Consider the following 15,580-nt stretch of genomic DNA (forward strand, 5'->3'; position numbering starts at 1 on the left):
GATTTGCGTTTCATTCTTTTTAGCATTAATGATGAGTTAGCTATGATTCATAGATTAGACGAATGAAGGAATAATGAAACTTTAGCTTGAAGCCTGAAGGGATGGCTTAATGCTTTTTTTGCTTCATTCAGTTTTGCTGCTAGCTTTATTTGATCAACTTTTGGCATGAATCCTTTTATCTTGTAGTTGCTGTCTCTATAGCTGTCCAGCTTCTGTTTTTGGATTGTAGGGCTGTAGCCCAGTAATTTTATTTTCTCACTAAAAGTAATACCATAAAGAAATAAAAAGAACACCAGATCCCTTGCTTAGATGAAAGGTCATGCTTTCTATTCTGAGTCTTTCTAGAAAGGGAAACAACGATGTGAGTTTCAAGGTTAAATTGGGAGGCAAGTGGCAATATGGTGTTCATTTCTTTCTTTACATGTTTTTTTTTTTTTTTTTTGATGAATAAGCAAACTTCATTAAAGCTCAAAACCAATACACCAGGTATTACCAATTTACAAGCCCTGCAAAGAGCAAAACCAAAGCCTCACAGATACCTATCCACCTAGACTAAGCAAGGACAAATCCTGCAAAAAAACAACCAGCCACAACTCCCAAACCAGAGTAGGTCTTACAGAAACAAAACTAAACAACAAAACACCACAAAATCACATCCTGCAGAAACATTTTAAATCAATAAATCTGCAGGTAAATTTCATAAAGACACTAGGAGAAGATTCTCTCTAGTCTTAGGAAATTTACCCTTCCCAATTATCCTAGCTCTTACTTCCCAAAGAATTCTCTTCAGCAGCTGATCTTCAGTATGTGGATGTCCAAAATGCTTAATTTCATTCCTAGTGCACCAAAGATGATAGACAACAGATCCTAACACCAGTCGGCATAGAAGACCTTTCAGATTTTTATTCCCCCAATGACTGATTCCCACCTGAACAATCTCATCCCATTTCATTCTTTACATGTTTTCCTAATTCCAATCTACCAAATCTACTGTAGCTTATTATAATTAATTCTTCTTCGGTGGCATATTATTTCAGCAATATTTTCTTTACATGGTAGGATTTTGTGAGGGAGTTGGTGTACAAATCACAAATTTTAGCGTTACCACTCTCAAAGGCCGCGCTTCTACAAAGTGATCAAGCCCATTTGTCTCGGTGTAATTTGATCTGTTGTAGTGAACAAGCTTCTGCAGTTCTGCTGCTCACTCTTGGGGTGGCCATTTTATCTTCCAGCAATTCAACTGATGATCCTTCCAGTCTTATATTACTCTCAAACCATGGATGACAATATTACTCTCAAACCATCGATTGTCATCCGTGACCCATTCTTTTAATAGAAGGGAATTGTAGAGTTCACCTGTCCCTGAACATAAAGATCTCACATTTTAGACTGCTCTATCTATATAAGTGAGTATTACAACATTCTCTCTTAAATTACTCAAATTTTTGTGAAATTTGGATAGCCTAATTATTGGAGATCCTCGTCCAAATATTTCATTAGACTGGACCTTTGGCCCATTTCCATTTATTTTTGTTTTTCAATAATAATTGGCATTAAAAATTATTCTGTTGATTTTATCTTTGGGATATTCAACTTGGACAAATTATTTTTATGATGCGTTTGCCAAGTTAAAAGTTAAAGGGTAAATCTGTGCAACTGGTAAAAATTCTTATCTGTCCTTGGCTATCTCAATTTTTACTACATTGAACATCTTCTTCCACTATTGGTGCAGGGGCGAAATTAGCATTTGGAGTTTGGGGGGCAAAATTAAAAAATTTAATGGTTAAACTTTAAATACTTTTTTTTTAAAATTTGGGACTACATATGTTATGTAATGGAAAACAATTTAAGCAATTAAAATAAAGTCATTTTAAATACTTATTTTTCATTCCACTTTTATAACTCATAAAAAATAAAAAATAAAAAATTGATAATGACCCTTAACTAAAGGGGTCAAGCCCTCGACTAAGGTAACTCAAAACTTGGACTTACGCATACATGAATTCCATTCGATATAAAAGAGCTTAATAGTGTGTTTGAGATTGTAATTTTACAAGAATAATCTGCATAAAAGAAAACACTTAAAATCTCCGATTTCAATGAGCAGATTAAATTATGCTTATATGAAAATGTGCGAATTTAAACCAAAATCACGTTTTTCGTAACAAATATTTGATTTTTATTTAATATGTTTTACCAAACGCCTTTATGATTTTAAAAAGTACAAATTTCAAAAATATAATTTTTAAAAACACAATTTTTAAAATCGCACATATTCAAATCGCGATATCAAACAAACCCACATACGTTGGCTGCGTCAGCCCTTATTTAAACGAGAGGCTAATCTTCTACTATAGCACGCGGCTCCAATACCTCAATTTATGGGAATAGGATCATTTCTAGTCCATTTTGGATTGGAGAATATCCAATTTATGGCTATGATTTCTTCTTAGAAATTATAAAGCCACAAATGAAACACATGTCACACTAATAAAAAATAATAATAAAATATTATTTTATATTAAACAAAATTTTAAAACAAAATTATAAAAAATTAAGGGGTGGCTAGTCACCCCATTGGGGGTGGCTGGACCACCCCAGTTGGGGGCTGGGGTGGCCGAAGCTACCCCAAGCTCAACGGGGGTGGTCCAGCCACCCCCAAGAGCCAAACGAATTTTTTTTGTATAGATTTAGCCCTTGGGGGTGGCCGAACCACCCCCAAGGGCCATGGGGTGGCCCAAGCCACCCCAGCCCCCAACTGGGGTGGCCAATGGGGTGGCTAACCACCCCTTAATTTTTTTTTTTTTTTTTTTTTTTTTATATCTATATATATATATATATATATATTTTTTAGGATAATTATATAATAAGTACCTAAGTCAATCCTCCAAAATTTAAAAATCTTGAAGTTTTTTTTTTTTTTTTTTCGAAAATTTACTCCATGGGTTAATCGAAATGATAATAAAATCTCTACTGTCAAAAGTTTTTAACAGCCGTTAGTCCCAATCAAAACACACTGTTTCACATCATTAAAATATTAATTTAATTTAAAATTTTAAATCTAAAAACAAAATTTTAAAATTAAATTAAATTAAAGGGGTGGCAACACCCCTATGTGGGCCACCCCTCCATCCTAGGGGTGGCTGTGAGCCACCTCAAACCTCCCATGGGCTTTGGTGGTTTGGGGGCCACCCCTACACCCTAGGGGTGGCTCGGTGGCCCCATGGGTGGTTTGGGGTGGCTCGAGCCACCCTAAGCCCCCTGGGGGTGGCCACAAGCCACCCTATAGGGATTGGGGGTGGCTTAATTTTTAAATTTAAATTTTAAAATTAAATTAGTAAAAAAAAATATATTTTAATGAGATGTAACGGTGCATTTTGATTGAAACTAACTAGTATTAAAAAATTTTGACGATAGAGATTTTATTGTTATTTCGATTGACCCATGGAGTAAATTTTCAAAAAAAAAAAAAAAAACACTTAAAGATTTTTAAATTTTGGAGAGTTGACTCAAATACTTATTATACAATTACTTTTTTTTTTTAATATGAAATAATATTTTATTTTTATTTTTTTGTTAATGAGAAAAGTGTCTTATTTATGACTCAAGGAATTTCTAAGAAAAAATCTTTAACTGTAAATTTTTGGACGGAAGAGAACCCTATTCCCAATTTGAATTAGACTGGATGGGAAGCGAAGTCAAGGTGAGCGAGGTAATGATGGCAACAATGGCGGTGGAGGAGATGGTGACAAATAGGAAACCCACTCGCATAAGAGCGAGTGGTGGTATTGATATTTGGTTTTGTAAGACAATCAATTTCAGCCATGAGAGAGATGGAGAGAGAAGATTAGTTCAGTTATCAGAGAGAGAGAGAGAGAGAGAGAGATGAGAGGGATTCAAGTGGGGTTTTGTTTTTTCCTATTCTCTAGTTTGTCTTTTCCTATTCATATTTCTTTTTCAGCTGGCAGCTACCAAACCTAACGTACACTATAAGAAAACAACGTTATGGACTTTTAAATGAGGTGGCAGCTTCTGGACCTTAGAAGACAATCGTTACCGTCAACCGGATACTCTCGCTTTCACATGAAAGGGAGAGGATCCGTTTCCGAATTTGACCCGCTATTCGCGTATGCACCTATATCTAGCAGAATCTGCCAGCCACCACGTCCGCATCACGTGAGTCCTATTCTCTCAATTATTATTATTATTTTTTAAAACTTTATTTTTTTCCTAATTTTACTCAATTTTACAAGTTCTTTAAACTTTTAAATCTTTCATTTTAAACTTTTAAATTTTTAATTAATTTTAATACAGACTTTTCCGTTAGATTTTAAACGTTATATAATGTTTATATTACTTACTTTTGTATAAAATTTTAACTTAATTTTTTTTTATTTTTTTAAAAATAAAAATTAAAGATATTTTGGTCTTTTTTATATTTTTAACGGCTAAAATTAACGAAAGGTTCTAATTGAGAGTAATTGAAAGTTCAAGAAATTAAAATAAGAAATTTAAAAATTTAAGGAAGTTTATAAAATCGAGTGGAAGTTGAATAGGTAAAGTGAAGTTTTTTTTTCGAAGGGCATAATACTCTCAATATAATCAAACTTTGTTATTCAAAAAAAAAATAAAAATCAAACTTTGCATTACCAATCTACGACCGTCCGATCAATTTGCCATCAAGCACTAATCAGTACATAGATGGGTCATCATCATCTGATTAATATTAAGATCTTTGTTGGTTTTTTCAAAGGACAAATCAAGAAAATAGCGCAGAGTACTGAGTGGGGACATAAAGTGAAGGGTGGCAGAGAGACTCCATGACCACGTCAGTATTTCCCACGTGCCAGCTCCTCCACACATGCCGCCCTAGGCCTCACTTACTCCATCGCACGCCTGGTTCGACGACCAGCAACAGGAGGCAGTTGACACTTGCGGTAACCGCGACGACACGGGCGATGGAAGCGGAGCGGAAGAACGATGGGGCGCTTAAGAAGGGCATAGCGGAGTTCTACGACGAGTCTTCCGGGATGTGGGAGGACATCTGGGGCGACCACATGCACCACGGCTTCTACGACCCGGATTCCACGGTTTCGGTCTCGGATCATCGGGCCGCCCAAATCCGCATGATCGATGAGGCGCTCCGATTCGCCGGGCTTTCGGGTCGGTTCCTCTCTCACCCTCACCTTATATGCGTTCTAGAAACTACCCCTTTTATTTCACCATTGTACCATTGGGTACTACCGTACTAGATAAAGATTAAAGTTTATAGCATTACTCTTGTTATTATGATTAGATGGACTTGGTATTTATTGTAAACGGACACGATTTTCAGTGAAAAATAAGGAGATATGCTTCTCTGCATTCTTCAAACCATCTATCCACCATCTTTCCTCTTAATTTTTTTGTTTTGTTTTTTTTTTTTTTTTTGAAAAAATCAAGATCCACTCACATGAGATGGTGGGTAGATGGTTTGAAGAATGAAGAGAATCATATCTCAAAAAAAAAAAGAGGTTAATTTAGAAAAATTTACGCGGTTGATAAATTATTAATTGTCTTAATAATTTAAAATGACGAGAAATAACGATTTAATTTTTTTTATTTTTTTATTACATGTTCACACAAAAAGAAAAAAAAAAAAAAAGATTGGAAAAATAGAAAGAGAAACCGGAATAACTAGAAATAGTAAATTTAATTTCTTTAACTATTACTCTCACAAACTTTGATAGTAAATAATAATAGTAAGAAATGGTGAATTTAATGGCTTATTATGTGTTTTGTGAACTGTGTAGAAATTTATACAATTTTTGGTGTATTTATAGAGAAAATATGTTAGGTGAGATTGGTTAGGAAAAATAATTAAATCCTAAAAAATTGTTAAAAAATAGACAACCTATGCTAAATACCTATAAAGAGAAATGAGTAGAGATACACACCACACCACACCACACCGGATGATGTGACTACATTAGATATTATTATAATAGACGTTAGGTAAAGTCAAAATCAAATGTTTCATATGCTTGTATTTACTTTGAGAGCAGCAGGCAGAATTGGTTTGCATGATAGGACCCATTCATTAAATAAATATGTTTTAGTAGTTCAATTTGATGTATTGGTAGGGCCCATGATTTCCATTTTTGTTTTATTTATTTATCAACCTTTTGTATTAATTTTGATACGATAGAAGTAGCCATCTTGCGGGTTGACGGACCTTTATTTGTTTATTTTGAGTTTATCATCTAGCTCTGACGTGGAGAGGTCTTTGTTTTTTTTTTTGTTCCAAAGTATGTGCTTGTGAATGAAGATGACCTTTCAACGGCTTGTTTTTTTCTTCTGAATTGGTTTGCAGAGGATCCTACAAAAGGGCCTAAAAGCGTAGTTGATGTTGGGTGTGGGATAGGCGGTAGCTCCAGATACTTGGCAAGAAAATATGAGGCCAAATGCCAAGGTATCACCCTTAGTCCTGTCCAGGCCCAAAGAGCTAATGCTCTTGCTGCTGCCCAAGGACTAGCCGACAAGGTAAAATGTGAAGCTTTTGGTTTCAAACTTATTCAGCTCATCATTCGTATGATGGTAAAGTTGATTACATGATATGCTTCAAAGCATATCAGGAGGCATATTTTGATTCTTTGCCTCCTGATAAGTTTCTCAAGTATCACTCCCTCTCCTGAGATATTGTTGGTATTTTTTTTTTCACTTCCTGTTCTTGTACTAATAGGTTTCAAACTTTTGTTTTGCAATCTTTTTAATAGCTTGAGATATAAATTGATGCTAATGGTGGGAATTAGCAGGATTTGGATATGTATGCTAAAGCAATAACCAAAAAGTTTGGACCCCATTTATGATTGCCTCGATAGTACTGTAACAGCAGACATGAGGTGTTTGATGTAGTATTCTGATTTTAACAATATGAACAATTAGCAGGCTTCCTTTCAAGTTGCAGACGCTTTGGAACAACCATTTCCTGATGGACAATTTGATCTGGTGTGGTCCATGGAGAGCGGTGAACACATGCCTGACAAAGCAAAGGTTCTTTCTCTATTCCATCTTTATAAGATCAATTCATTTTATTGCCTTCAGTGATGCCTGAAAAGCTTTAAGAGAGTTTATGCTTGGACTTTCTTTTTCACTTTATATTGGCTTATTTCGTGTACTGATATTAACTTCCTCTCTCTTTCTCTTTCTCTCTCTTTCTCTCACTGGCAGTTTGTTAATGAGTTGGTTCGGGTTGCAGCCCCAGGAGCAACTATAATAATAGTAACATGGTGCCATAGGGATCTCGCTCCTTCTGAGGAAGCTTTGCAGCCGTGGGAGAAAGAGCTTCTGAACAAGATATGCAAATCTTATTATCTTCCAGCATGGTGTTCAACTGTTGATTATGTCAAATTACTGGAGTCTCTTTCTCTCCAGGTATTCGCCTACCCAATTGGATGGGAAAGAAGAGCTTGAAACTCGGCTCTTTGAGCTCAAATATTTATTTTACTCTTCTTGTTACGGCTGACATAAAATTCATGAGAAAACAAGCTACTTAAAACCTAGTGTTTGAGTCCCCTGATTGATTGATTCACATGACCTTTGACTGCTCATTTTTAAGTTGCATCTTCTCCTTTGAAAAACTTCAATTTTGCACATGAGACAACAGTAAATTCTTTGGCTGCCGTGACAGGATATTAAGACAGCAGATTGGTCGCCGTATGTCGCCCCATTTTGGCCAGCAGTGATACGTTCAGCATTGACATGGAAGGGCATGACATCGCTGTTGCGAAGTGGTAAGCTACTAAGCTTAACAAACCTTGTGGTGCTTATTATTCATTTTCAATGAGGAAAATGTCAAAATAGCTTCCAGTGGTTTTGGACTTTTATCTATTAGATCTTTGGTTTTCAATTTTATCAATTACATCTTTAAAATTCTAGGTGGTATGAAATAGGTCCTTGTAATTCTTATTTCGTTAACCTATTCAAGTTTTCAACAGAATGCTTGTGAAATTCGTCTTCTAACCCAAAAAACTACAAATAAAGATTAAAAGAAGCAACCAAAAAAAAAAAAAAAAAAAAATCCCTCCATGGTTTTGGAGGGCCAAGAAGGTGGTGTGGTCTTTCCACAGCCATGGAGCCAAACTCAATAACCCTCGAGTCCGTAGTGACCTGCATTGGCCAGGGAGGTCCAACCTTATTGCCCTACATGGTCATAGAGAGACTATTTATTTTTTGGCATTTTTTTCTTTAGTATTAGAAGAGAGATTTCAATCACATTCTGATATAAAAAGTAGAAAGTTATATTTGATACTGTCTTAAATCTCAAGAATCTAATTGGTAAAATTGAAAACCTAAAAGAGTTAATTGATAAAAACCCAAACCATATAGGAGATTATTTTGATATTTTCCCCTTCATTCAAGTCTCATTAGGTATCTATAAAAAAATATATATATCAGTAAGTTATATTTGCATCCTAATAGTCTTGAATCCTCAACCTCATCCTTTACCATTTTTGTAAGGAAGAGTTCATTGGCACCCCTCGGGTTTCATTTCTTTGAATGAATCATGTCCTACATCCTGATCTGCATATAGTAAAATTTGTCCTTTTGAACTACATGCTAAATCTTTGAATAAGGAAATTTTGCTATATATGTCCCGACTTTTTTTCAAAATTGATTCCCAATTGCTACAGAAAGAGCATTAGCTTTCATTAAATCCAATCTTGTGCTTTACATCTAACTAACGAGTGTATCAGGACTAAAAAGCATAAAAGGAGCTTTGGCAATGCCATTGATGATCCAAGGATTTAAGAAGGACCTGATTAAATTTGCCATCATCACGTGTCAAAAGCCCGAATAAGCTAGTGAGGAAGCAAGATGCACGAGCATGAATAAGGTTTGCCACTGATGATGCTATTACCTTTTTTTGTTCTCTCTCGTTTGTTGTTTTAAAGGGTATCTTCTCTCTATTTTGAATTTCGTTATGTACATTTGATGTAATGGGAGAAATGGCCACAAACAGGAGCATGAGACCAGAAAATCTCAGACAGAACAATATCCAGAGCCAATAAAATAAGTTTGCTGTCTTACTCTTTGCCAAATATATGTTTTGTGGCTGCGACAGTTTTCACAAAGTGCCCGATGCATTATTAGCATAGTGAATATAAATTATTTTCATTAAATTAAATTAAATTAAGGCTAGTCAAGAGGGTTGTTTAACAGCAATATCTTGTCAATATTCAAGCTGAGCTGTGCCTACAACACGCAGGTTTTGACAAAGCTTTACAGCTTTTGTTGTTTCTCTTATTTTTTGCTTCTCCAAGATGGGCTATCTGAAAATCAAAGTTCACCAGAATTTAAATCCAAAATTTCTAAAAAAGTAGAGCCTCTTATGGTTACATAAACAATAATTCAGCAAGGGGGAGGATTTTTTTTTTTTTTTTCTTCAGAGTAGATTCAAAAGACAATAGGTATGGAACAGTTGTTGGGACTCTTGGGAGGTTAGGGAGAATCAGTTCAAGGTGAAGGAGGATTTGGATGCGACTGTTGTTAGGGTAATAAAGCTTTTTCTATAAGCGTGACGTCTCATATTACTTGGGTGTGAAAAAGATGACGTATTTATATGGAATATGTTATTTTTAAATGGTATGAGGCCTTTTGGGGTAAACTCAATAATAAAACCGTGTAGGCTTAGCCCAAAGCGGACAATATCCTATCATTTAGAGTGGTATGTTACATATGGTATCAGAATTATTGTTCTGCCTAAGATGAGGGGAGCGTGCACAAGCCCAGGAGAACATTGCCTGTGCGTGAAAAATATGATGTGCTTATATGGAATATACTATTTCTAAATAGTATAAGGGCTTTTGGGGTAAATCCAATAATAAAATTGTGTGAGCTTGGCCCAAAGCGAACAATATCATATAATTTAGGGTAAGGTGGGGTGTTACAATAAGTTTCTTATAAATTGCTGTGACAGTTTATGTAGCGTCTACTATATCACCATTGTTCAACAATTAAATTTAACTACTATCTTTTATTACTTAATTTTTTCACTCATATAGCATTACGTGACACCCATGTAGACACACAAGTTTGCAAGAAAATTATAGAGCATTTTCCTTTAATGCACATATGAAAGAAATGAATGATAGCATGGTTATCTAAAATAAATGATTGACTTCTCTTATTAGTCACTTAAAAAAATCAGTAAAAATCTTATTGTGTTTCGCATTTTCAGCAATTGATAAAAAGAACAGAGTAAGAGACAATTGGGAATAATCTTGTGCACAGCAAGAAAACTCAGATAATATAAATGGGTCCATATTCAATCCATTGACAATTTGACAGGCTTGATTTAGTGATGCAAGTCCTAAACAAGGTTTTTGCTGATTCTCTCTCTCTCTCTCTCTTTGAACAAAAGAAATTTTTTTTTTGATCTTTTCTCAAACCCCAATCTATGCGTTGAATGCCAATGTTTCTTTATTGTGTTTGCTAGTAGTATAATCTTTATAAAAGGGGAAAATATTGGGAAGGATACAGAATAAATCTTTCCAGACAAAAAGCAAAACTGGAGATCTCATTGTACTGTCCTTTTTTAGTTTTTAAATAAGGTTTTGTTGTTGGCTTCTTGACCATAAAAGCGTGACATAAACTCCAACCAACTCTTAAATGTCCTATTTTTTAATTTGTATGTAGTTGGGATTTTATCTCAAATCTTTTGTGCAAGACCATTAAGGATGGTTATTCAATGGCTCAAAGAAATCCCTAAAGTGGTTAGGTATATACTAAGGTGTGGGTTCGAATCTCCGCAATGGAGAATATCTACATATGTCTTATTAGGATTAGCCACCTTGATACCCTGGTGGGGCTGAGTCAGGCTATGGCTCAGTCGGACTTGAGAGAGCGCATGCGGTTACCACCGTCTTGGCCTCTTATGTGTGGCTTCCAGCAGGTAAGTGCTACTATAGTCACGTCCAAATATGATGGTCACAATTGGTCTCTCTGGCCTACCATTTTTTAATTAAAAAAAAAAAAAACTTTTGTGCAAGATTATTGGTTTAATAAGATTATAATTTCCTACTATTAGGATGTTTGAACCGAAGATATAGGAGTTGCAGCCAGGACAAACAAAGATTAGGATTTGACCCACTTGCTAGCCATTAGGCAAGTAATGTGAGGGATTCATATAAAGCTTATTTTCCCAAATAAATTTTAAGTTGCCCAGCCATTTACACGGAACACATTCTGAAAGTCGATCCTTATGGAAAATTCTGTGGAGTTTGACGGTCCCTAATGCAGCGAAAGTTTTCATGTGGCGAGCTTGTAAAAACATACTTCCCACGAAAACCAATTTACGACGAAGGGGGATTATTCAAGACGATACATGCATATTTTGCTCTAAGGAAATCGAAACAGTGAGTCACATGTTATGGGAATGCCCATCCGCCGCGGATGTGTGGAGTGGATGTGGGTGAGGGGTCCACAAATGTTTCGGCAGAGCTGAAGATTTCGGGGAGATTTTTGAGTTACTCATTGAGCGTTGTACAAGGGAAGAATTGAACTTTGCAATTTTGGTAGCAAAGAAGATTTGGGCAAGACGGAATGTAGTGTTGCATGGAGGTGAATTCATTCACCCCAATCGGATACTGTGCGAGGTGGAGGAGCTGACCAAACTTCTCGTGTTTCTTGAGGACACAACTCCAAAACACACTATGGAGGAGGGCGGTGGGATACCGGCGGTTTCAACACAGTGGGCATGTCCTCCAGTTGGGTGTTACAAGATCAACTGGGACGTGGCCCTGGACGCTCAAACTCGACTTATGGGATTTGGTGTTATTATCAGAGATCACAACAGCTCTGTATGTGCTGCTAAGAGTGTGAAATCCCATAGATTTGTGGAACCAGTGATAGGAGAGGCTTTGGCGGCAATGATAGCAGTGGAATTTAGTAAAGAAAGAGGCTTCCAAGCAGAGACGGAGGGAGGGGGGGACCGGGGTGGGCCATGGTCCCCCCCAAAATAAGGAAAAAAAATATTAGAAGTAAAAAAAAAAATTAAAAAAAAAAAGAGTAAAGTTAAAGTTTTAATTTTAGTTATTTGGCCTCCTAAAAAAAAATTGGCCCTATTTTTAATTTTGTTGGCCTATACCCACTAAGTTTTTTTATTTTTGGCCCTTACTTTCAAATGTCTATTTTTTTTTGTTCTTACGGTAGTCTTTAGTTCATAAAAAACAACAAAAATAATTTTTTTTGATAAAAAAAATTATAAAGAACCGAAAAAAAAATTTGACTGGCCCCCTCCCATAAAATTTCCTGGCTCCGTCCCTGGTTCCAAGATCTAGTGATGGAAGGTGACTTGTTGCAGGTGGTCCAAGCACTACAGGAACGGTTGGCGAAGGTATGGGCACATCATTGACGACACACGGGCTTTACTTGACACATGTAGGAGCTGGACGGTCCATCATATGAAACGGACGGCAAATGGAGCAGCACATGGTCTAGCTAAAGAAGGACTGCGAATAAACTCAGCTTGTATTTGGTTAAATGAATCGCCTGAATGTATAAGTTCTATTGTATCTTCCGAGCTTAATGCTCTTTTTGTTTAGATCCTTTGGGTCTGGATTTTTTATCTGAATAAAATCTCATAAAGTTCCAAAGAAAAAAAATAATTGTTTAGAAAAATTAGTCCTATAAAAATTTCTCACATTTATTATTGCATAGATTATTAGCAATGAGAACAAAATTGCAGAGAATCGATACTACTTTCAAAAAAAACAAAAGTAATAAAGAATTTTCCAACAACTATGCGTCATGTTGAGGCAAACAAAGGGCCAAGTAACATAACGTGACAGGAAAAAAGTGCATCCCAACTGCAACAATAAAAAATCATAAATTGAGACAAAATGTGTTGGTCGTTATCATTGCTCACAATAGTTTACTGATATTAATGTTATTATAATTATTATTAAAGATGAACACTCTGGAAAAAAAAAAGAATACAAATCCCCCTTTTCCTTTTATAAAAAGAATATAAATCCCCCGACACAGTCTTTGGCAACTGCTACAGCTATTTGCCCGCCCAAAAAAACGTTCCAACAGCTCAACGGTTGAGATCCGGCGCAATTTTTTTAGGTCTTTTTCTTCACGCAATATGTTTTATTTGAATGATTTATTTTACATGAATGGTTTAAAATTTTAAATTATGACGATAAAATAAAATAAAAAATTGTTGAAGGTGATTCATCCTCTTAAATCGGCATTTTATAATTTAGGATAAAATTCATTTAATCCCTTCAAATTATCATCTCAATGACAATTTACCCCAAAACTATCAATTGCAACAATTTACTACTCAAACTACCAAAATAATGGAGTAGAGATTTTCGGCAGCCTAGGGTCATCCTAGCGTCTGCTAAAGTTGACGTAGCCTTTTTTTTTTTTTTTTTTTTTTTAAATAACGTCAGATATTTTACTGCATTTTTTTTTTTTTAAAAAAAAAAGAATTGAAGAAGAGAGACATTAAAAGGAAATCCAAATTTGAGGTATTAGCACTAAATTTGAGGTATTAGCATCAAATTTGAGGCATTAGCACCAAATTTAGGATGATCGAATCTCTTTTGGGTGATACAATCCCTAAAGTGTTAACCTTCCAACTCTAAATTTTAGTTTTGAATTTAAAAACAAGTTTTAAGGTATTAAAATTAAATATTAACTCATAGAAATTTAACTAAAAAAAAATGACAATTTTTTTTTAATTATTATTTTAATATATGTCCTACGCTAGGCTGCCTTTTGGCAGTCACATAGCAGGACTCAAAACAATGACAATGTCCCTTCCCCCCCCCCCCCCCCCCCCAAGCAAAATAACAAAATTACTCTTATAAAATTTTTCATAAGACAAAAATACTCTTAAAAATTTGAAATTGTATGTTGTCAAATTAGATAATTTAGGTCATATTAAGCATTCAAATGTTTGAAAAATATTATCTATTTAAAAGGTGGCATGTTATCGAGATAACTAAAAATAATTTTCATTCTAAAATGCTTCACGTTTGTAAATATGCTTATTATTCATAAAATTAAAAAAACAATTTTTTGTTCAAAGCTTTTTTACAACATAAAAAGTAAAAACCTAATAAAAATATACTAAATTCTTAACTCTAACCTACCGTATTTTTAATATGCGACATTTTTCAAAAATTTTAATATCTAAAAATAACCAAAATTATGTAATTTAAAAATCTATTATTTTTATAAAATTATAAAGAATCTTAATTCGAGCAGTTTGGCTATCCCTGATAACCACGCGAACCACCCTAACTAACAACATTTCTTTTTAAACTATTTTCTTTGTTATTATGATTTGAGGGGCCACTTATTTAAAATGAACTGACCCAAAACAATATACTGCAATCCACGCGCCCATCCTCAACGCAAAAGTGATTAGCAATTTTCAGAGATAATGCCCTAATTATTGCGCAGCCGTCAATCCTTATCTCTCTCTTTTTTCTTTTTCTTTCTTTAATCCTTATATTTGTCCCTTTGTACCTTAAAAAATAATTAAAGAAAGAAAAAAAGACGAATAGAAGTAATGAGAGAGATGATAAAGTAATAACAAACAGTCAAAACAGTGTAACTGAAGCAACAAAAAATAAAAAAATAAAAAACAAAAAAAAGGAAGATCAGGTCAAGAGAATGAGTTATCCTATCATGCTGTTAAGAGTCAGATAAGTGTCTATAAAAGTTTGATGTAATTTTATTATTAAAAAAAAAAAAATTTGTAGAAAAATCACTCTCTTTCTAGTCCTGCTAGATTTTGTTTTTTTGCTTTTTTTTTTGTTAAATTTTTATAAGTTAATATTTAATTTCTAATGCCTCAAAATTTATTTTTTGATTTAAAACTAAAACCTATAGGTGAAAGTTAACCCTTTAAGGACGGTATCACTTAAAATAAATTTTATCATCATAAATTTAGTGCTTATACCTCAAATTTGACTCTCTTCTCCAATTAAAACAAAAAACAAAAAAACTAAAAACACTAAAAAAAAAAAAAAAAAAGAGAAAAGATTATATCTGACACTTGGCTGCCTCATGGCAGCCGAAAATCTCAACTCAAAGAGGATAGACCTTTTCTTTTTCCTTCTTATTTTGGGTAAGGAGGAGGGAATAGAAGATCCACGTGTCTTAATACCGTGGCAAACTTTTGCCCCAAAATGACAGTGTACACAAATAATTAATATATTTTCATTTGAAAAATGTTAGGCTTACATACACATTTTACAAATTGATATGGCACAATATGATTGAGTTTCTTAAAATTTGAATTTATCTCATATTCAATCATGTTGTGCTACATCAGTTTGTAAATTTTTTTAAAAAAAATGTGTTTGTAAACCTAACATTTATCTTTTTATTTTTGTTCCATGAAATATATCACTTGTAATATAATCAATATTAAGATGGTCAATTCAGTAAAAAAAAAAAGAAGGGAAAAAAATATAATAATTTAATTTAATTTAAAAATAATAATTAGAATTGAAAAAATTCATAAACCAACTCCCAACGATAATTATTTTAGAGTATTTATTTTCGTAACGGAAAA

At 34.3% G+C, this 15,580-nt stretch overlaps 1 protein-coding gene across 2 annotated transcripts; it reads left to right on the forward strand.

Annotated features, from left to right (window-relative positions):
- The first annotated feature begins 4,759 nt into the window (after positions 1–4,759).
- G-TMT (gamma-tocopherol methyltransferase) lies at positions 4,760–9,073 on the forward strand. 2 transcript variants are annotated; one of them, XM_088513834.1, is made up of 7 exons: positions 4,760–5,163; positions 6,353–6,522; positions 6,928–7,032; positions 7,210–7,413; positions 7,670–7,772; positions 8,736–8,874; positions 8,982–9,073. In XM_088513834.1, the coding sequence occupies exons 1-6, from the start codon at positions 4,821–4,823 to the stop codon at positions 8,837–8,839; spliced, it is 1,029 nt and encodes a 342-aa protein (XP_088369960.1). In that variant the 5' UTR covers positions 4,760–4,820; the 3' UTR covers positions 8,840–8,874; positions 8,982–9,073. The 2 variants fall into 2 exon arrangements, with proteins under 2 accessions (XP_088369960.1, XP_059451648.2); XM_059595665.2 differs by having other exon boundaries at positions 4,761–5,163; positions 8,736–9,073.
- Positions 9,074–15,580: the final 6,507 nt, after the last annotated feature.

Source organism: Corylus avellana, chromosome 2 (assembly GCF_965113065.1).
Source record: "Corylus avellana chromosome 2, dhCorAvel1.hap1.2, whole genome shotgun sequence".
Lineage (NCBI taxonomy): Eukaryota > Viridiplantae > Streptophyta > Magnoliopsida > Fagales > Betulaceae > Corylus > Corylus avellana.